The sequence below is a fragment of the Ostrea edulis genome, chromosome 7 (assembly GCF_947568905.1).
Source record: "Ostrea edulis chromosome 7, xbOstEdul1.1, whole genome shotgun sequence".
Taxonomy (NCBI): Eukaryota; Metazoa; Mollusca; class Bivalvia; order Ostreida; family Ostreidae; genus Ostrea; species Ostrea edulis.
Genome location: NC_079170.1, coordinates 30982582 through 31007032, shown reverse-complemented (window position 1 = coordinate 31007032; position 24451 = coordinate 30982582). Strand labels below are relative to the sequence as shown.

At 35.3% G+C, this 24451-nt stretch overlaps 1 protein-coding gene across 9 annotated transcripts in view; it reads right to left on the bottom strand.

Annotated features, from left to right (window-relative positions):
• The window catches only part of LOC125654656 (GTPase IMAP family member 7-like), a 662712-nt gene that overhangs the window by 9813 nt on the left and 628448 nt on the right, over window positions 1–24451 (bottom strand). Inside the window, exons 1-7 of one of the 9 annotated variants that reach the window (XM_056143989.1) lie at window positions 20767–23719; window positions 18845–18966; window positions 17940–17982; window positions 17520–17659; window positions 11424–13378; window positions 1761–1802; window positions 1576–1686 (exon numbers count right to left, since the gene is read on the bottom strand). In XM_056143989.1, the coding sequence (XP_055999964.1) occupies window positions 1576–1686; window positions 1761–1802; window positions 11424–11604 (334 nt within the window). In that variant the 5' untranslated portion in view covers window positions 11605–13378; window positions 17520–17659; window positions 17940–17982; window positions 18845–18966; window positions 20767–23719. Of the gene's footprint in view, window positions 1–1575; window positions 1687–1760; window positions 1803–11423; window positions 13379–17519; window positions 18967–19200; window positions 20744–20766; window positions 23720–24451 lie in introns of those variants that run through there. The other 8 variants (XM_056143984.1, XM_056143986.1, XM_056143987.1 and 5 more) reach the window with 8 other exon arrangements.

Genomic DNA, 24451 nt, shown 5'->3' with positions numbered 1-24451 from the left:
TACAGATTTTAAGGCTTGAAATATGTAATTTTTGATAAAGTGAAATTAGTAAAATGACGCAAATTTTAAAGGCTTCTGGAAAAATTAAGTTCTCTCAATAAAGTAATTCAAGAAATCAAAAGATTTTGTCATTTATTTTTCCGGGAATGGAAGAAATTATTGCTTCTTTTATCGTTTAATACATTTTTCTATACAAAATACCAAGATTTACCTTAAATTTGAAAATTTTAGGGGGGGGGGGGCGGCCGGCTACGCCCCCCTTAAATGCGCCACTGACTTCACCCCCCCCCCTGCAACCCCCTCCCTCCACCAAGGCTTTGTACTGGACTCACTAGGGATCTTAAGACAGTCCCCAGACATACAGCAGTTTACTGCATCCTTTCGTTAAGAATTATCTAGATCAGCTAGTGCAGTGGTTAAATAGGAGACTAATTTGAATGTGCTGATCACATTAGACGCATAAAAGCGATCAATTAATTGGGGGGGGGGGGGTGTTACGCCATTACACTTAGCAAATACGGTACATTCCTGCGAAACGTGGCTCTTGAACGTTACCTCTTCAACATCTCGCACATTACCAAATTCGATAAACGATAACTTAAGATTAATCCATGAATAGTTGTAACAAACCAAATTCGATGTTAACAATTGGTGGATCCCAAGGGACGAATTAAGTGCCCCGAATCTACTGAATTCCGACTAAATAAAAATGTGCATGCTTTTATGGACAGTTCGATTTTTTTTAAATGATCAGGGAGGGGAGGGGGATTCGCCATTACTAGAGCTAGCTACGTATTTTTGAAAATAACTAGTCCTGCAGGGACCTGGTCGCGGTAGCTCAGTAATACATCGCTTGGTTTGTGGGCGAGAGGTTGTGAACCGTTACTGTCATTGCCGCATCTAACCTAAGACATAAACAAAGGCAGTGATTGTTCTTTTGCCAAACACTCGGCATTTAAAAGTGAGAATCACGGGTCTTTCCGTAATGACCGTAAAAACAGATATTCCGTATCGCTGCATAGGCGTTGGCACATTAAAGAACCGTCATTGATACGGCCCTGTGTGCTAAGCACGTCTACATATGTGGTACATCAGTGACGTTAACTAATGAAATCCTTCGTAACAAATCAAAATAAACATTCCCTGGATACAATACAAATGAAAATTATGCAAATGGAAAATATAGAATACAAATGGAAAATTATACAATACAAATGGAAAATATAGAATACAAATGGAAAATTATACAATACAAATGGAAATTATACAATGCAAATGAAAAATTATACAATACAAATAAAAAATATAGAATACAAATGGAAAATTATGCAATACAAATGGAAAAGATCAAATATTGCAACGTTTGACATGCCATACACAATATACGGGTGTGGATAAAGCCACATTTTTGTTAATTGTAAAGCTGGTCAATTACATAACACTTAGACAATTTTACGTCTATCATATCTGGAGTTAACAACTGTCGATATAAACATTCAGGGGTTTGCTTTTCTCTTTACTGTAATGAAAAATATCATTGTTATTTTAATTATGGAATTTCCTTAAATAGTTAACCTTGTTTCTTGGCTCTAACGTCTGGATTGGATGGAGCAGATGTTGGATTAGAATGACGAGCTCCCCTATTAGTGTTTTCTTCAAATGTCCCGACTATTGCTCTCACGGTTTCTGCAATGAATATAGCAAACTATAGAAATTGAAAACCTGGTATCGTAAATGTAATAATCAGAATAGATAATTACTTCTTTGTGCTGAACTATCATCGTCTAAGGCAGGGCTGCAACCTGAAACAAAACAAATACCATAGAATCCCATCCTGTACATGTACACATGGATTATTCATGAAGAAAACAATATTTGACATTTTTTAAAAGGAAAGTTACAACACCTAACACATATAGGTGCACATATAATACTTATAAAAGTTACACATTAAAGTCATTGTGAAGAGAACGACTAGCTTCGATTGAGTTGGATATATAGCATAATGGATATAATAGTGAGTTTGTAGCAATCCTCATAGTCACCAATCCTTTAATTCGCTCGGTCGTTTTAATGATCTAAGTACTTACCAAATTTGGTGAGTCAGGTGTTAAGCTCTATTGATTTATTTATTGTTACATAAAAATAACCAGAATTCAAAATAATTCATTAAAAAGAAACTGAAAAGACTACTCTCTGTTTTAAAGTGAGCAAAGAAGCAATGCAGTCATTAAATCTGTCATAAGATAGAACATGGGAGTGTCTTCAAATTTGACTTCTAATGCATGGCCGTTTCACAAAACTGTCTAAACTTAGATAATTTTTAAGATCTATTTTAAAACATTGTTTTCGTTACATTGTAACAACGTGTTTGTTTTTGTGTATCTTTTAATTGTAGGGGTGGAATACATTGTCACATATGCAAAGGTGAAGATAACGAACAGTCATAAATCATACCTCCTAAGGAATACAAAATAGAGAGTTAGTATATACCAGAGGTCGGATCAGGTGACAATTATGAGTAAACATTCCCTGTCGACCGGTCACACTCACAGTGATCCCTATATATCGATCAGGAAAACAGAATAATCCGTAGCGTGTAAAAACAGCCTTACAATTGGTATGAAGCACTTCAGACAGCATTTGACCCAATAGCAAGTTGAAATGACAAACTAAATCGTCATAACGACGATGCAATGTGTGAAATGCTGAATAATTTGAACGAATTAAGAAATTAAGTTCTATATTTTGGCATTTATATAGAAAGTTATATACAAAGTTCTATTTATTTTGCATTTAAAAAGAGACTCGCATCGGAATGTTTATTCTACAAATGGCGAGTGGGTTGATAAGGCTAGTTATTGTCTCTGTGCCATGCCCATTCCTTATTTTGAAGTTATGATCACTGACAAATGTATTTAGTAATATGTAGGAAACATAATACATTGTAGCTTGTTTTCTAATGCGATAAATGTCTATGTAGTTAATATATACAAAAGAAATTAATTCGCTACTTTAGAGGAAATGCCGAGGATGACGAAACCTCCAAGACGGTATGAGGTAAATCCGGATACAGCATGCAAGCTGGTTGCTGTGGTGAAAGGGATATTAAATGCAGAGAGAGAACGCCTTCAACTTCAAGAGAATGAATTGGAAATCGAGGAATGGCGATTGGAAATTGCAGGGAAATGCCTAAAATGGAAGAACAATTGAAAATACGGCATGCAAAGCATAGTTTGTATTCATACTAACTAGGAATCATTTCAAGTGTGAACGTTAATACTCGTACCACTCCTGATCCTTAGAAGTTAGAATGTGAATAAATACAATTTGATATATGGGATATTATTTGCTATATTCATTATTTTGATGTACCAAGGATTGATCATAAATGGTTCAGATAATTTTAATACAAATATATCAAAGTCACACAAAACTCCTGGCATAAGTCATGTTAGTCACCTATGTTAAGAATGATGAAATATAATTTCCCTCATGTGATAATATACTGAGTAGGCAACCCATCACTAGAATCGAGTCTGACTTCTATATTATCATTATTACCTCTCTAGTACACATGGTTGTCCGACATGATTTGCATTTTGGTTTTGACTTTGTTCTTAGTGCAAACATTGTGCAACACTTCAGATGCAGTAACGATCCTGAAAAGAATAATTTCCCCGGAATGATAGAGATATCTGAAACATATTTCGGGGACACCAAATGCATCATTGTCTGTCCATTTTAGGGGTTCTCTGTGTTTAACACAGGAATCAATGAATATACTAGCGGGGAAAAAACCCTGTGCATTATAAAATTCAGTATATTTTTTCTATATTTATTGTTTATATTTATTAAATCGATAAAGGTGATTTTTTAACAATATCGGATAGTACCCGATTCATGCACGGACTTTTTCATGGTTAGTGAATACATGTTGTTTATTGAAGTGTTTGTACGCACGAGGTTTACTGGCTAATACTGTTTGGAGTAAGAAGTGTAAAAGGTTTGTTTGGACACTAGTCGTTAAGGAAAACATTTTAGTTTTGATAAAATTTACCCTTCTGTCATGCCACGATTCAGCGAAAACCAACGTAATAGTGCAGTTAGGATGCTTCAAGCTGGAATGACACAAAATATCGTAGCAAGACACTTTGGAGTTCATCGGAACACCATCCAGTCATTATGAAGACGTTTCCAAATAATCTGGTAACACTCGGGATCGACCACGTTATAGGCGTCCTCGTGTGACGTCGCTTTAACAAGACAACCACATTAGACTTGTCCACCTGAGAACTCGTTTCCAGACAGTAAGTTTGACTGCTCTTAGCATTCCTGGACTTCGACCAATCAGTCCAAGAACTGTGTGTAATCGTGTGCGCGAGCACAACATCAGACCAGACGTCCAACGGTGCGCCCAATACTGCTTCAAAGTCATCGTATCACTAGACTAGCGTGGTGCAGACGACATATGCGATTCAGAATACAGGACTGAGCCAATATTCTGTTCACTGATGAATCCAGATTTCATTTGAATAGCAGTGACGGCCGTTGTAGAGTGTATCGTCGCGTTAGGGGGCAATACCAGGACGCTTGTGTTGTGCAACGTCGACAATTCGGTGGAGGTAGCGTTATGGTGTGTGGTGGAATAACAGCACGTGGAAGGACCCCTCTACAAATTGTCAATGGGAATTTCACCGGAGTACGCTATCGAATCGAAATTATTCAGCGCCATGTGATACCCTTCATACAGAGACAGTAAAATCACACCACTCTGCAGCAAGACAACGCAAGGCAACATGTTGCACGTGTAATCAGGGACTTTTAGATTCAACATAATGTCGATGTCTTGCCTTGGCCAGCTGTTTCCCCCGATTTATCGCCGATCAAGCACGTCTGGGATGAAATAGAACAACATCTACTCCGTTTACCAAATCAGACAGTGACATTGGCTGATTTAGGCCAGGCTTTAACCAACATCTGGAACAACATCTCTTAAGCATTTCTGAATACTTTAGTGGTATCAATGAGGCGACGTTGTCAAGCATGGGTGAATACAAATGGTGACCACACGCGTTATTAACTTTGTTAATTCAAGTTCGAATACCAGTGTCTTTCGAATGTGCTGAAATTGACGTTAATCGACGTTAACATTAATTGATTATGAAACATTGTAACGAATACATTTGTTAACAGTATAACAAAAAATTAGATTTGTTCATTCTTATTTTTTTAAAATTATTTTTCATATATTAAATAATGCACATTTTCTTTTTTCCGCTAGTATATATATTCAAGGGGTAGGCACTGTAACCTAGTAAATAACTTCTAGCAATATTGTCATTTTCGAAGTTATTTGAGAACGGCATCGTGTGACGACCCAGACAATTTAGCAATCAAATTCATGAATATTAAATTTGAATCACATACAGCCATAATAATAATAATGATGGCAATAATAATGATTGGTTTTATATAGCGCTTTTTCCAGCGTATGCTGTTCAAAGCGCTTTACAATACATTATTACCCCGGCAGACCTTATATCAACCTAGAACTTTTTCAGCCCCTTAGGAAGCATTATAATTAAAATGAATGAAAAGTTTCCCTATTAAAAAAACATGTATTCATCCTTGAATAAAATTAGGATGGGGTATGTGTCCTCCTTTTGGAAATTTGGAAAATTACAAATTCGAGAGAAGATAAATATCAATATTGTACTGTTAATTTCTCTTATCATTTGAGGGGGATAATATAGGTAGGGTTTACGAAAAGCAAAACTGCTGACACAGGATCTATAACTGCAGACATTTGCTCTACTATTTCCATGAAGATCTGAAGTTACGGCTTCAGAATGTCGACTAGCATAAAATTGAACAGCAATCCCTTTTTGCAGAGAATTAGGTAGAACATAGTATACTTTTCGTGGACATTCTGATATAATACCCAGCCATTACATAGGTAAAAAATCACATGTCGCAGTAAAAGAAACGTGCTAATTATGTCTATATCTTCGATATATCTTCGATGTAGCCCAGTGGGTTATTTCTGTTTCTGAATACATGTTCTCCCCGGAAAATGTACCTATTCCTAAACAAAGCATAGACTACCGCCTTGTCTGGAATTGAATTATTACATGTCTTAAGATTTCCTGCAATCTTATGATTATCGTAAGATATGACAGTTTTATGAAAACGTTATGCGAACAAAACTCTCAAAATTGAGGACAATCACTGGTAAGATAGAATTCATGAATATTTCGAATGCGGACGACAATGATGACGCTGTAAAGGTGCGCAACGTTGTTGGTGTTTTGTTGAGATACAATACTACCGATGGAAACGATGTGGTGGTGAACAGAAGCATGGCACTTTCAATCAGAACAATGCTTTCCATGAGTTTTGCAAATAAACAGTTGTTCAGAGTCACTGGAGAGCAAAACAAGATCAAACAACCCGGTCACATATTGTGAGATTGTCCACATACTTAGGAACTGTAGTTTCATGTACTATCTGGCACAGAAACCCCTGTGTCATGACGTGTTAACCAACAAATAATGAAGATAGTATAGTTAGATATATGGAAATAATGTCATTTTATGGATGAAATGTATATGTATGTAAAACTTATATGGTACCAATTTTAATGCACCAGATGCGCATTTCGACAAGTAATGTCTCTTCAGTGATGCTCAACCGAAATGTTTGAAATCCGAAATAACAATAAACTTGCTAGAGTTATTATATTGTTGTATGTCATGAATTAAGATCATAGTTAATTAAGCTCAGGTTGAGAATAAATGCCTTTTGAAAACTTAAAATTTGCAGTGGAAATCGTTAATATATCCGTTACATAGGATCCGAATAATGTAGAACACTATTGATTGCTAATGATAATGTCACTATGTTCTTGAAATAAAACAGTCCCAACTCCAACATAACTAGCATCAACAGTAAGCATAGATAGCTAAGAAAAAAATATGGGCTCAAAACATTTGATTTTTCATAAGAACGGATTTAAGTCTGCTAAATATTTGTCCGAGCTCTTTGCCAATTCAAAGCTAATCCTTATTGAACCAGTAACACCTTAAAATGTCATTAACTCTTTCTTGTTTGTAGGAATAGAGAATGTGGCATTTACATCCACTTAAGCCATAATAACCTTGACTTCCTTTATTACATGAATATTCAACAGTAGCATGACAAAAGTCATTTTTGCAAAGTTAAGTTTAAATTTACTTTAGTCTTTGAAGAATGCATATGTAACTCAGAGATGTTCTTCTTATGTGTCGCTGTAAATGACAGTATCATCAATGTAAGCTTCACATGTTTGACGTCATGACGAAAGTGAGGCATGCATCCTTCGAAAGGTAGCTGGGATATTCTTCATGCTAAAAGCATTACTTTGAATAGAAACAGCCTAATTGCAGTGCACTCTTCATTAGGTTAAACGTTTACTAAGGTGGGAAACTAGTTCGAAAAATGTCAATCATATCTTTCAAAATACCTTTGCAACATGTTGATGTGACAAACTCGTTTGTCTGTACGTCCGCCAAGTGCCTTAACAACATATCTCACATCACCAAACTTGTTTTTAATTTCATAAGGACCATAATATATGGCCTGTAAAGGATGGCCACGAACAAGCAAACATACATACATGAACCTTATCACTGGAATAAAACTCCGGTTCTTGGATCATTGTCATACCATACCTTCGTTTTGGTTTCAGTTCTAATTATATTTTCTTGTTACAGTTTGCAAGAGCTGTAAAACATATCTTTAAAATTAGACACGTATTCAAAGAGTACCAGTTTCAGTCAACAACTTTTTCAAGAATTTCAAAGGACCTCTAACTGTTTTACCAAACACTAGTTTAAATGTACTGAATCCAAGATATATCAAGCGCAGCAAATAAAACAAGGTCAACCCATTCACTCCCGTCTTTATCATACTGATAAAAATATGTCTTCATCATAGTTTTCAAGGTTTAATGAAAACTTTCAACCACCCAACTCATGCTCGAAACAACCCCGACATCAAATTCTAAACTTTATCGGATTGACTGGCTTAAGATAATCCTGGAAAACTAAAAACTAAGGCTATATGTCTTACTATTCCTAAGAGGTATAACTTTAGGGAATCGAGTGGGCATACATTTAATAGTAAGTAAATAATGGTTTTCTGACCTATGCATAGGCAACGGTTTTACATAATCCACTAATACTGATCTAAAATAACCTTCAAAAGCTAGAATAGCTTAGAGAGCATTTAAATATTTGGTTTAACTATCATCTGAGGAAGATGATACGACATACAAAATAAAAAAAAAGCTTTCTCTGAACTTGGTCAACAAAACTTATTCAGAATTCTGTTACGGGTCTTATATACATATCTAACCGATATGAAATGGGCGTTTCGTGAGTCAAACGCATGATGCCCCACGATAAAGCACTGGTATTAAATATAGTTTTAAAATATTGAGGCCCTTATCTATCTCGGATATCGATTGAGGGTCTCCTTGTTCTGGTGTAACTGCTGATTGAAACCATCAAAATATCTAAATTTCAACAGAGACTAATTGTTAAACGGCTATTTCATCTCTCATGTTTTCATAATAAGTGAAATAAAGGTAAAAAAGGAATGCATCACTGAGGTCGAATTCATTAGATTAACAGCCGTATCCAGGAGTTGTACGTGGTCAGTTTCGTTTCCTCGTCATTACCCTGGTAACAACACAGGCAAAATAGAGTTCATAATCGGTCACGAAATTCGAAATACTTTTCTCACAAAGTATGGGATTTGATACAACTTTGCCACCCGCTAAATTGTTGCCTAATAACAAGGAAATGTCTTGAACAGGAAGAGTATGTCAAACACCTTCGATAACTGGTTCATTGGATTAAATGTAAATCTTATTTCAGGTAAATTCAATATAGGGGTACATCAATGACGCCTAGCTCCACATCCTGTGAAAAACAACTGACCCACCAGGAGAAGCCAGCTCAGATAAACACCTTGTCTGATAACAAAGTTTGGGCAGATTCAGTATCTTTAACATTTTAACAGGGTCAATTTGCTTAGCGTCACTGAGGGGAAAAGGTTCAGAGACAAAAGCGAGAATCAATTTAGCTGGGCTTTGAACCTTAGTTTGAACATCAAGCCTTTCAGATTCAAAACAAAAGGAAACCAAGGTTCTATACAAGTATGTCGTTGTTTTTTCTTCAGATTAACACAGTCATTAATCAAACGACATTCTTCCTCACAATGAGTACAAGTAGGAAGCGATCCTGCAAAAAAATAAGAACATTCAGAGTATCCGCCCTTGAATAAGCTTTAGAACCATCTTTAGGTGGAAACTGGGGACTGACGGAGAACGAAAATAAAAGCTATGAAACACTTTTTTTTTTATCAGAATCTGAACGTTTAGAAGAAAAAAATAGTATAATATCTTGCAAATTGAAGTTCCTTTATGATTGAGAAAGACAGTGTGTATGAAATAAATGTGACGTCACCAAAAGCTCACGCATTCTCAAATTTTAATGTACAGACTCTTAACACTCTTCTACTAGGATACGTTGGCAGCGATTATTGATTGTTTTATCAATTCTCTTAGAGCTCAACCATTGATCAATTGAACCTTTTTCTTTAACAAATGCAACATGCAATTATCAAACATTTTGTACATTCTGAGGTTTTGTCTATTTGCTTCGAGTACCTAATCATAAGCTTTTAAGTTTGCGGTCCTGACTTTAAACTCCCACCTATACCCAAGTATTTTGGGTACTTCAGCCGCGTTGGCAATCGGTACACTTCGCAGTAAAGCCGTCAAAACACGTAGGATACTTTAAATATTCCTAATTTCGTCTAACTAATGAACATATGTATTTCAGCGACGTAATAATATATATTTTAAGTCTTATTTTTACTAATTCCAAATATTTCTGGTAGCACTAACAATGCTACGTTTTGAAAACTTTAATTTTCAGCACTTTCTTTTAACTTGCTCTTCTTTTACATATTTAAAATGAAATGCAATCGTCAGTTAAAAGTGTGTAGCTACACCCTGTGCTTATAGTAAGATTTAGTGTTTTTTTCTGGATCTTTTAATTACATTAAAGCTATCAACTTTTACAGTTATTTGCGTATTTGGAATTAGAACTACTGACTGTGAATGTTATGGAAGTGATAACATATAGCAATACTACAAATTCGAATGAATTTAGTTTGAGATGATGTCATCCTGTTTCCCATAAAGGCGAGTTGTTAAGTTGTTGTGGATAGCTATTTTTCATACAATATCCAAGTATGAAGGAGATGTGGAAGACCGGTGTCTTTTATTTCGACTTCACTGGGATATGTCAAATCGACATATAAATGATATAAATCGGTATTGTTAATTGATGAGACCTCCTCGAGTTGGGGTTATAGTAAAAGGTTATTTTCCTCATCTTTTAATAAATTCTGCTCGGTAACAATATCAGCACAGGTCACCTAATAGTGGAACACAATTGTGCCCAAAGGATTTCCAACACACTGTTGGAAGACGTGATACCCAAAGATTACCAAAGTTTTGTCGACGAGAACTTTAACATCTTTTACTACCAACTCCAGGCTACTTGTGTGTGGAATCAAAGTGGTGTTTCACAAAAAATGTTTTGAATTACTAATTCCGCCGAGAGTCCTATGTCTTGATCAGGTAAACGGAGTTATCCGTAGTCAAAGTCAGTGTTTCACGAACGGTCTAACAATCGGAATGGAACACGTCAGGCAGCATTTATCCCGATGATAGGTTGTATTGACGAACTAGATTGTTATAACGACCATATAATTTGCGAAATGCTGACTTTAAACGAGACTGTTGAAACCCCTGTACCATCAACTTGTCTGTCAGTAGCTTGTCTCGATAATAGGTTCTATGGACAAATTCGATCACTATAACGACCATATATACATATATATTGCGAAATGCTGATTTTAAACGAGACTGTTGAAACCTGTAACATCAACTTGTTTATCATAGACTGTTTCGATTTAAAAACTGATCATACGCAAAACAAGCTCTTGTGTACCGAATCAGTTGGGAGATATAAATACTATATACAGGTGGCATGTGTCATGACCCAATATGGTTGGTGGTTCTCCTAGTATAATTCTAATATGATGTTGGTTTTATTAGATATTTTGACGATGAACTCGTCGTGCATGTATGTTAAATAGATAAATGAACCACAATTCTCAAGTATGCGTTACAAATAGACTTATACTTAATGGTAACTTTGATTACAAGGAGTGCGTAGGTAGACACGAGGGAAAGTTTAGAGTACACGATGAGTTACTCAGGAATTTACCACATGAACAAGTACTGAGGGAAAGAGTAAAAAAGCAGACACAGAGGGGCAATGAAACACAGAAGACAGACCTACCTTTGGTTTTTATTGCGTCTATTATTTTTATCCGTTTTCCGAGAGAGATACCGGTGTCCTTTAGATCTTCAGCCGTCATTTTTTGCAGTAAGTTTAGATCAATATCTTCTTTCCTGAGCGCATCAATTGTATCTCCCAATCCCAATCTCTCTAGAAAGGATTCCAATGATTCGTCTGCCATATTAGAATTACTGCAAAACAGTTAGTCAAGAGTAAACAACACTAGATCTATCTTGTTTAAATAGATGCATAAAGAAATATTCTGCAGACTATTCAATGTCCAAACTCCGTGTTTTGTCATAGAGAATCAATTCAATACAGCTGCATATGGCGTTTATATATCTCATCTGATTCGATATGCAAGAGCTTGTTCTGGGTATAGTCCGTTTTTAAATCGAGGTAAGCTACTGACAGACAAGTTGATGGTACAGGGGTTCCAACAATCTCGATTGAAGTCAGCATTTCGCAAATTCTATGGTCGTTATAACGATCTAGTTCGGTAATACAACCTACCTCAAATGCTGTCTGACACGTTTTTCATACCGATTGTTAAGCCGTTCTTGGTACACTGATTTTGACTGCGGTTAACTCCGTTTACCTGAACAGGATATAGGGCTCACGGCGGGTGTGACCGGTCGACAGGAGATGCTTACTCCTCCTAGACACCTGATTCCACCTCCGGTTTGTCCAGTGGTCCGTGTATGCCCAACTATCTATTTTGTATTGCTTGTAGGAGTTATGAGATTGATCCCTCTTCGTTATCTTCACCTTTCACGCAATATTTGAATAAATGAGAAAATGTGAATGTCTGATAACATTTGTGATCGTTGTGATTGTATGTTTTTAACGAATTTTACGATTATCTTTCAATCATTTCCATTCACAAGCTATCAGTTCATGATCTTTGTGTATCACTTGATTCGACTAACAGAGTAAAGGATTTTAAAAAGCAAAGCATATTCGATTACATATACAAGTCTATATATAGGGGCGTAAATATAGAACAAAGGGAAACCAATAAAATCTGAAAGATGAATCCCTCCTATGTCTACCGTTTACACACTTGTACATTGCCCAATAGGTACATGTATCTTCATGCTAAAGAGTCATTTCTGCCTATAGTTCTACTAAAGATTCATTTCGTAAAAACATTACCATAGTAGAATAAAAAATTAAACATTGTCGTCAGAATTTTCTCTTTGGTCTTGATTGTATTTCCCGATGAAATATCTCTACCCTGGCGGTTACACTCATTTCATGTTTATCTTTTAAACCTTAAATCTTCCATACCAGATGACATATATGGATCTTATTTTATACAATTTGATTTGCCATTTACCGTACTATAACATATCATGGCTTATATTACCCATTTTAACATTCAAAATTGACAAATCGAAAAAATGATATACCGTTAATTAATCAATATAAAACAGGTTTATATTGTTGTGGGTCAGAACAAACCCTTAATAAAGCGCAGCAGAATTTACTAACAAAAGACAATTGATCAGTTAATAGGGTTTATTTACAATCAATAATTGAAAGATAATTGTAACAATAGCAAAATACTAACTTATGGTTGTTGAACAATAAATAACAAACATAATCTACACACAAAAAGATATAACTTCCAAAATCGTAGTTTCCAGTATAATCAAATCCAAATGAACAAAAAATGTTTAACCATAGCTTTTTTGTCACAAGCGTTTCAATGTATAGATAATAGGAATATATTTCCTAGTACATCTTGAAAGACGATGATGCAACCATTTGTCGTCGGTGGCCTAGTGGTTCGGCTGTCAGACTATCGACCGAAAGGTCGTGGGTTCGAGTCCTGGCTGCGGCAAGACCGACGTTCTGTCCTTGGGAAAGGCACTTTACATGAATTTCCTAACTCCACTCAAGTGTAAAAGGGGTACCTGGCTATAGACAGTGAATTTTCCCAGCCAATGATTCTAAAATCATAATTGTCACCTAATGTTTAATATATAAACTATACAGTGAATAAATTAAATGTAATATAATGTAGTGATATCATGCTTCAGTAGCTCTCTAATTCTAATGTCTATTATCTTGAATGTGAAATAAACCAAGAAATATGTTGTGCGTAGCGAGGAGGGGGTAATTTTGCATTAACCTCTAAGTTCACCGGTCATTCAACAATTACATTTATTTTCATCATGTCCGCTTCAAAAAAGATCCACTGCATTACACCAAATCTTCATACGTTAGACATTTCTACACGATGAGTGATGATTGATATTCATAAGTAATTGGAACATATGTATTTGAATTGATATCTTAATAAAAAAAAAATAAACTGTGAAAAAAACCGAAACACGGCCTTTTGAAATTCACAATTTTGAAACGCTTAAAAAAATGTGTTTAGTATGTAAAAAAATACAAATAATTATCAAACCCGGTATTAATTTCCAGTATCTACCCGTACGATTAAAAGTATATGTACAAGTGTATAAGTACAAGTCGTGCCCAGTTGGGCAGACTTTTGGAAGATGCAACATCCTTGCACCCTTTTAAAATTTAATCTTCTAAATGTGTCAAATACAATGTCCCTGAGAATGTTTGCAGTCAAAACACGGGTGATACACAGAGGCGCACAAGTTCAATGGTGGGTATATAAATAAAACACAGGTGGGAAAAAATCGGAAGAAAACGAGTCTTTATTAAAATATATGTAATAAACAACGTAATTTACTGATTTTTCCTTTCAATTCGGAACTTCCTATTTCTATGTTAGTGTTAATTACAAATAATTGTTTCTAGACAAGCAAATGTTTATGAACTGTACATGAAGGAACTTTCAGATTTACTGTCCCCGGTTTGCTCGGCAAACCACTGCCTACTTTTCATATTACTTAAAATGAAATTGTGATAAATTTTCACCCTCTCTGGACAGATAAATAACTCTTCTTCTGCCTTAGAATCGACAGCTTTATGTTCTCCTTCAAATATACTGTCTTTCCTTGATTCCTAAAAATAGCTTCTTTAACAAAACGAATAAAGCTTTCGAAAAGTATCGTACTTTTTCATTTGATTTGATAGACAATCCCGATAGTTTCCGAAGCTACACGATAAACGATTTTCACGATAAACGGAAAACCATATACACGCAAATCACGGTAGACCTGATAAACGCAAAACACGAAAGAAAACGGAAAACCTGATAAACGCAAAACGCGATACGATAGGATACACGCACGATATGATAGGATACACGCACGATAGAACACGATAAGAATAGAATAACGTTGCGGGTACTGTAGTTGTTTGAAACTCTTCTGTGTTTTAAGAGCAGGAAAGGGGTCAGTAAACAATGTAAACAATTATGGCACCAGAATCATTCAGATGGAAAAAATCAGGAAGATTTTTTAGTAAAACAAAAACAACATCAAAGGTTACAAAATGCTAAGAAAGGTTATGCATTATCCCTTGGACGTAAGATGGTGAATGTTGATACCAATAACAACGTGGTGATCGAGGAGAAGTTGGGTGAATCAAGAAAAATTGTTCATCTGGTGATAATTCACAAGAATGCCTAGGAAATGAAGACACGTATCCATCTGATGCATCAGAGAGTGAGGAATCGGAAGAAGAGCATGAAGAGGTGATTTGTTGGAGAAGTGGGAGATGAGGTGTGGAACTTGTAATTCTAGTGGACATTTTGGGAAAAGGTTGTGCTGCTTGTGGTAGACCACTAGATTGAAGATATTGCGAGGACGAAAAACGGTGTGGACTTGGATCATTGCTATAATATATATAAGATGTCAACAAGAAGCATGCAGTCATCTTTCTCCTGTTCCTACTGGGAAACGTCGTAATGCAGAAACTAACTTAAAATGGCACATCAAAGAGATCCTGTGAAGGAAAACCAAGAGAGACAAAAACAGTAAATCACAAATGTCTTTGTAAATTATTTTCAGAAATTGTTAAATTTTACTCTTATATTATGGGAGATAACTCTTCTTTGTCTTGAGAAAATCAACCAATGTCATTTTTATAATTTTGCTTCTCCTCAGAAAATTCACCCCGTATGGTATATGTTCTTTAAGTTTGTATTACACTTTAAACATTAAGTCAACATATTATGAAGTTTACTTCAATTTGTAAACCTTTACTTAGTGTGTAATGTCAATATGCAAGGTGAAGATAACTAACAGTGATCAATCTCATAATTCCTATAAGCAATACAAAATAGTTAATAGGGCAAACACGGACCCCTGGACACACCAGAGGTAGGATCAGGTGCCTAGGAAGAGTAAGCATACCCATATATGTAATTTTATTGAAGCAGCAACTAATATATTCTGAGTGTAAAATTTATAATGAATTAATAGTTTACATGTTATGTTGTAAATCTAATATCAGTACACTCTGTCCTCCTTGACATCATTTTTGAGGGATAAAAGGGGTAAACAAATGAAGAATAAACTAACTTACCATGATAACTATTGTTTTGTACTTTTTTGGAAATACGGAAAATATTTCACTCTCCAAGTCAAAGGGGAAAATAATTCAAGGAATTATCCACTTTTATAAAAGAATGACATCATATAAAGTCTCTTCGAAAGAAAAAAATTGTATCATCTGCCCTTAAACAATTATTTTCTATTAAGCTTTGAATAAAAAAATTTTACAAAGCAGTCTTTTTAAGTCTTGAAATTTCGCAGTCATTGTTTATTTTGTAAACGGAAATATGTTGAAATTTCCATGACCACAGTTAGCAAAATGTTCAGAACATAGTGAATTTATGATACTGGGGTCGTGAATTCGCTGTTGGTGGACGCGCACACGAACGTTTAGGTTACCGGTTTGTCCAGTGTAGTTTTCTCTACAGGTATGGCAAATCATGTAGTGTATCATGCTTTCATGTTTATATGCCATCTTAGAATTGAGCGTTAATTTTTTGCCTCATTTAAGATGTTTCTCCACCTTCCTCCAGATGATTACATTCGTTTTGTAATTACACATAACCCACGCAAACAAAATATATTTTGAACAGCTAGAAGACTTTTTCCTATAATACAACAGTCCCAAAATCTCAAAACCCGAATAAGAGAATAACAAAACAATCAGTGTGTACTAATACAGTTTATGATAGTAATGCATTGTTTGCAAAAAATACATTGATTGATTCATTTATTGGATAGTGTTTAACGTTATCACTCATATGAAAACGTCACCATAGCCAGAGAAGGGCTGCAAAATAAAGACCAATACTCGGTGCTTATGGCCTTTGAGCAGGAGGCATCTTTATCGCGCCACACCGTGACACGAGGCCTTAGTTTTTACCGTCTCATCCAAAGGATCGCCCCATTTAGTCGCATTTTAAGACAAGCAAAGGGTGCCGAGGACCCATTCAAATCCGGATCCCCATGGGACTAAAAAAAACTGACAAAGCATTTGTAATGCCCTGTTTCAATACGTATGATATTGCTAAATAAACATAAATCAGAATTATATGTTTCACCATAAGCTGTTTGTAATGTAAACATTGCAAAACAATTTTTACCATCCAGGAATTTTGTGATTTCTTCTATCCAGAGTCTGGTCACTGCAAAATGAACTGACCGATATGTATCATGGTTCGGGATACGTAACCAATTTCAATAACTCTATATTATAAAAATCATGTCCAATTAACTGGGTACATTACATGTACGTTTGAAAGAAAAGAGTGGTATTAACCACTCGTTAAGTAAATTTACAAATGATGTAAAATACGATGTGAAATGCAAAAATTGTACTTTGTTTACATCAGTAAAATGAAATAGGTATGAAATATGTGAAGCAATTTCTAACCCAGGAACCGCTAATTAATCACCCAACAAATGACCAGTGTGAAATTTTCACTTGGTCTTGGGAAGCGGTTTCATCATGGTTTAATTTTGAACCCCCAACTGAAATCTTTCAGTTCTGGTTTAATCATCATAGGCAACAAATGAACTTTCTCATGATATCCAGTCGGGGTTTTGTGTCTTTTTTCTCAATATGTCAACATAAGAATAATATACAAATTAGGAAAATCACACTAATAGAATTATACATAAAATTTCATACTGTAAGAAATAAATTTACCTTGCAACTATTCCACTTGTGATCTTCAAATGGATTTTTTAGTTTTGTAAATGTGTCTATAGCGACCGGTAAATACGGCATTCAATACTTAAACATCTTCGATTGCAAAATTTGGGGCCTAGATCAAGTGCACTTATTTTCTGAAACAAGTGTAAAGAAAGAAAACATTGTATACCTGGAGCGAAAAAAAAACAATTCATTCATTTCTACATGAATGAATTACAAAAGAATAAAATTGTTTATTGAATGTCAATAGCAGCAGGTATTGCTTCATTTTACAGGTTTTACCAGTTTCAGTTTCGCGTTCAGAGCAGCCAATGTTCATATTCTTTTATTCACTAGACAAAGGGTTATTACAAAAGAATCGAATTGTTTATTGAATATCAATAGCAATCAGTAGTGTGTCATCGACATACTTACATCAGTTTCGGTAACGCTTTCACTTTCAACGCTCTTTTATTCACTAGACAAAACATACATCAATTAAATACAAAATGAATACATCATACAATTTCTTGTCTGAACTTACAGAACCATTGCAGAAGCAGACGACTGAAGTTGAAAGTCATTAGATAATTCATATAAGCATACCATACAATATGAACTCTTTTGTGTTCGAATTCATGTTGCGCAACCACAATTATTTGATAACATAAAGACATGATTACAATTTTCATGGTATATTTGTTTTCTATGGAATTCAATATAGAAAAATAATCATATAGAATTAATAGTACTTAGCATTTTTAATATTTCACTTGGTATGAAAAAGTAAAAGACAATGTGTAGAGTTAGTTATAGAAAATGTCACAGAAAGCTTTAAAAGTTTATGATTTTACTTTAATAATTACCATAACATATCTACCTCTACAGTGTTAGATGCATTGGATGAGAAGTAGGAATGAGTAAAATCGCTATGCTCAAGTCCAGATTTAGTATTTTTTATACTGTAAACTTGAAGTCAAACAACTTCCCTAGCCAGAAATGTCGCTTACGCAAGAGTTGTTACTGATGAATAGCATATTAGAAACTCCCAACTAGCGGGAAAGGTGAAGGGCTACTTTTTGATTGATCTTTATCTAACTCTTTAGAAATAGGATTTTCATTTTCTCATATTTGCACACTCATCATTCTTCCCGTTGGTGCCGGTTGAATATAATTGAAATATCGCCAAGCAACAAAGCAACAATTCTTCCCTTTACAGCATACACTTAAAACAAAGAAAAGAAGATAAAAAAATTGTAGCATATAGTACTTGATGAGCGTACGAGTTGGAGAATAACAGAAACTTGGAGAGAAATTGATTATCGACAGGGGATGCTTACTCCTCCTAGGCACCTGATCCCACCTCTGGTGTGTCCAGGGGTTCGTGTTTGCCCAACTCTCTATTTTGTATTGCTTATAGAAGTTATGAGATCGAACACTCTTCGTTATACTGGCCTTACATCTGTGTAATGAAATAAAAACAATTCTAGAGTCGACTCTTTCATAACGTGCTTTTCTTTATACAGTGTTACTCTTATTCCCCCACGAATTAAAATTGTTGTGATCCATGAGAGATACATTTCGTTATGGTTTACTAATCTTAAAATGTAATGTCTCTTTTCACACAATCAATATGATATTAGTTATACTGTTGTATATGAAATGTTGCATATATAATAAGCCAAAGTCAACTTACTGTCCGTTACTCTACTAGTTCAACAAAAATATTGCAGTCCTCTTACCACTACCTGGGCTATATAACAAATTAGAACTACATTCAAATACAAAACGGGTTTTAAAAATGGCGGAGAATTCTTACCAAAGGGCTTTAATCCCTGTATAATTAATGTGATATTGATCTGTGATTGAATGTGTGAAAAAGTTATGAGGAAACGTCAGCTTGCGCATGTACAAGTGTACACATGTCATGATGCGACATTCATTTATAGATTGAAACCTAACAGGGTGCATTATAGCACTTGACCGTAGGCGCCTGATCCCACCTCTAGTATATCCAGGGATTCGTGTTTACCCAACTCTCTGTTTTGTATTGCTTCTAGGTGTTATGAGATGGATTCATGAATATACACAAAAACGATAGATTACTGGCTGACACGTCGCCCAATGTAAAAAAGGTATCACTCTGTGGAGTCTATGAGGGTCACAGGCTTTAACAGTTTGGTTGGTGTCCCTCGGATTGTCCTTCGGGTTATCAAAGATTTGTCGTATGTACAATCAGACAATCATCAGCTTTTGTAAAGAAATCAAAATTCATACACCCAAATTAAAGATTGTCGTGTCCCTGTAAGAGATATATTTTTGATGATTCCTTTTCACATCTCATGTGCTCCAAATTGTAAAACTTACGATATACTGATCACCAGCAATTCATTAAGTAGTAATCACATTGGACGTAATTTATCTACCAAAACTTTTGATAATTTGACTTGTAAATATTCTAACATTGTCTACGCTATTGAGTGTAACCTATGTGGCTTAATGTATGTTGGGGGATACTCAGAGTTTTAATAAAAGAATATCAGGGCACATATTTCAAATAAATAATGCTGGTATCCAACTTCTTTACAAGCATTTTAACTCGCCCGAGCACTCCATCTTTTCTATGAAGGTAAGGATTTTGGAAAAAATATTACCATAACACAAATGGTCCAACATTAAGTACCCCTTTTCGTAGACAACGAGAAGATCACTGGATCAGGACCCTAGGTACTGCATTTCCATACGGATGCAATGATAAGGTATATGGTGTTTGAAATTTGATTACTCCACATGGAAATAACGTGAATGTGATGGGACCCTTTCCCAATATTCAAAGACAGAAACGCAGTCATGGACATCGTTCATTCAAAAGGCAAAGTATAAATTATATCACATGTGATTCACTTTTCCTCACGCCAACAGACAATTAGGTCCAAATCATATTCGCACAAAACTCTACTCTGCGAATATGATGTGGACCTAATTGTCTGTTGACGTAAAGTAAAAAGTAAATCAAACGTGACATCACTTATTATTCGATATATCCGCGTGAGCTCAACATAAAAGACACCACAGAGTCGTCCACATCTGCTTCATACTTAGATATTTTATTGAAAGTAGACACCTTCCATTAACTGGAACCCTTAATTTGGGAGAATTTGTGTATTTTCCTCTTTTCCAAACGTCATTTTTACCACCGTAATCCACCTGACGTTTGTAACACCACTCGCATGTAAAATGGGTTTAAACTATGTTACAGTACCTTTAATAAAAGTTGCCCAAATCTTTCTCGAAAGATGTTGATGTACTGGATGCAAGCTGTAATATACATATAATTTATTTTACAATGTTACGTATAGCACAGTATAGTGTGCTGTTATATACCTACAATTTTCCCTAATAGAAAGTAATTACAAATGGAATAAATTATTTTCATAATTGCTTCTTTTTTTTTTTCAAAACTCCAACTCTTTAAATACTTTCCTTGTACTGTCGTCCTCTATCGATCTGTTGACTAAGTGCCTTTTTCTAATTACTACGCAAGTCACCTTATTGAAAGCTGACCGTGTATAACAAAGCATTGATACGAAGGCTGTTCGATAGGTAATGTGTATTGTACGATATCTCAAAAACATTCAACTCAAATAGTGAAATGAACATTACATCCCTTCAAAGTATTCTCCGCGATTTGAAATACATAATTTCAATTTTTGAATCTATTTCTGAAATGCGTCAGGGTACGCTGATCTAGGTAGACATCTGAGGCACGGACTGATGGCTGAGCCAAGGGCTTGCCGGGACTTGTAACGACGATCAGATAAGAACTTATTAAGTTTTGGAAAAAGGAAAAAATCGCATGAGGCTAAATCTGGAGAGTATGGTGGGTGTGGGAAAACGGCAACCTTCTCTAACTTCAAAAATTGCTTCACAAGCACAGATGTATGTTATGGAGAATTATCATGAAGTAGACGAACATGCCTAAATCCCAAAACGGAGAGTCGCTTATGATAATATTTCTTGAGCTTTTTTAGTATAACATATCGGTAATACCGCCCTGTAACACCTTTGTCCTTCGGCACCGGAATTTGTACGACTATACCATCACATGAGAAAAATATGAAATAAAGAACTTTCTTTGTGCTTATAGTTCTGTTGGCAGCTACAGGCCTTCTACCGTGTTTAGTTAGCCATATTTTGTTTCCATTTTTTCTTATTTGTTCGAAATAGTAACCCATGTTTCGTCACCAGTAACAATGTTTGCAAACTGAGGAATTGCTTAGCGGTTTGTACTCATACCCGTTTTTGATTGTCTGTCAACATATGCGGTATTCATCTGGCAGAAATATTTCGTACTTTCAAAATAAAATCCACCCACGATAGCGATATGCCAACAGCTTTGGCAATATCATGAATCGTGTATTTGCCATCACTTTCAATTATTTCCATGACTTTTGAGACATTTGCCTTGCCTGTTACAGTCACAGGTCGGCCAGATTTTGCTGCATCTTTGACGGACTCTGCGCAAGTCAAAAATGTCTTTCCCCACCTACGAACTGTCTCATAAGATACCTTATCAGACCCATAAATTTCCCCCAATTCAGTAAAAATCTGCATTACCGAATGACTGAGTTTTGTGCGAACTTTTATATAAGCTCTAATGTCTTCATTATTCTCAACCCGTTTCCCAAACATTTTTACAACAGTGGTCGACGACTGACTCTATTGAAATGACTATAAGTTTAAAATGATGCGGAGCTGAAGGCTCGTGTTTATATTGAATAGAGCTATTCAAGAGTATCATCATCCACGAAATCGTGCAAAGCGTTAACGCGCTGTGGTACAATTCACATTACATATTGAACAGCACTCGTATACTGGGTTATCAGGCAACGTCATTTTTGGACGATTTTGTTTATGTTCGTGGGTCAAATAAAACTGATATTGTCTACGAATGCAAGATGAAGATAACGAACAGTGATCAATCCCATAACTCCTACAAGCAATACAAAATAGATAGTTGGGCAATCACGGACCCCTGGACACACCAGAGGTGGGATCAGGTGCCTAGGAGGAGTAAGCATCCCCTGTTTATAACGGTAAAACATTCTTTGAAACAATAGACATGACATTTGTAATTCCTGTTTCAATACGTTTCAGATAGCTAAATGAATTAGATACATGTTTATCAGAGTTAATTGTTTTATCATAAGCTGTATGCAGTATAAACATTGGAATACCAGTTATGTTTACCATGCAGGATGTCTGTAATTTCCTCCTTCCAGAGGATAAACTGACCAATACCCTGTTTCGTGTCCACGGACACATAGCCAATTGCAATAACTATATATCATCTATACCATGTCGAATCAACCGGACATGCTACATATACGTTTAGAGGAAAATAATGCTCTTAACAAGTCGTTAAGTAAATTTACATGTAATGTAAAATACTATGTGAAATACAAAAGCTGTAATTTGTTTATATCAGTGAATGAGATAGGTGTGAAATTTGTGAAGCGATTTTTAAGGAAGTGTAAAACTTTCACTTGCTCAAGAGAGTTACAGACGTTTAAGTATTATCCAATCAAAAAGAAGCGCACGTGCATACGCATGCAGTTTGGTAATTTTGACCACGCAAATCGGTTAAGGGTCTCAATATCTACCTATGATATGAATATCAAACCCTGTCAATGAACAACAAAAAAGTTAGATTGATTAAAAAGTTAGTATACAAAAAATGTGATGCACGTGCATGCGCATACACGTGCGTGCAGACAAAATTACCATCATTTTGCACATCTACAAATCATATACTATCATCCTATTAAGTTTTCATGTCCATCCCTTGTGTATTCTGATTTCGAATATTTTGTACCAAAATTGCAATGTACGTGCATGTGCCTCCATGCACGTGCTGACAAAATGACTATCGTTCTGCACATCTACAAATGCTACACTATCATCCTGGAAAGTTTCATATCGATCCTTCGTGTAGTTTATGAGAACACTCCGGACAAAAAAGTACCGGAGAAAAATAATGATAATAGTAAGAAACCGAGTAAAAACAATATGCTCCCAAACTTTGTTTTGGGAACATAAATATGTAAATTAGGAAAATGACATTAAGTGACCCTCATGTATTCAATTCCAATTTAGGAATTAATTTCAAAATAAATCATACTGAATATTCCGTACGATTAAGATTCATGTAGCAAAAAAACATGGACTTATGTATTAGACCCAAATCATTTCAAAGAATATAAATTAAAAGACTTTTGTAAAACAGAAATGCCACACGACTACAAGGATACATACATTTTCATACTGAATTAAATGTTTCTCTTACCTCCCAACGGTGCTCTTTAAGGAATGGATTTAATTCTGGTGCATTTTATACGATATAACCTACGTTTGGTCTGTTTACGCCTTTTAATGCGCGAAGCGGATTTTAAAACAGTGTAAACTGACCCAAACCAGATTATATCGTATAATATGCCCCAAAATTAAATTCATATATCTTAATTCAATGCAAAGAGACAAAAGTACTAATCTTCGTTTATTAAAATGTACATAAATGCTGAAAAATACAAATCACTTGTGTCGCGCAATGATACACTTAGCAACCACGACGAAGCGTCGAGCGGTAAAGGCAGCCATTTTAGTTCTAAGGAACTCATGTATTAAAATTGTAATGGCAGTTATAGAAGGTAACGTTTGCTACGAATTTCATAACAGAACATATATGAAAGTCATGGAGGTAATGCATATTTCGCTGCCTTCGAAAGCTCGACTTTGAAGTAGCTCAGAGAGCGATTAAGAAAGCATACTATTAGGACATTGTATAGTCTTTGACGTACATGGCACCACACAAATGCATATAGACTTAATTTGCAGTTTGTAGTTTTATGAACGTTTTTAACTACAGTAAAATATCTCTATCTCGAAGT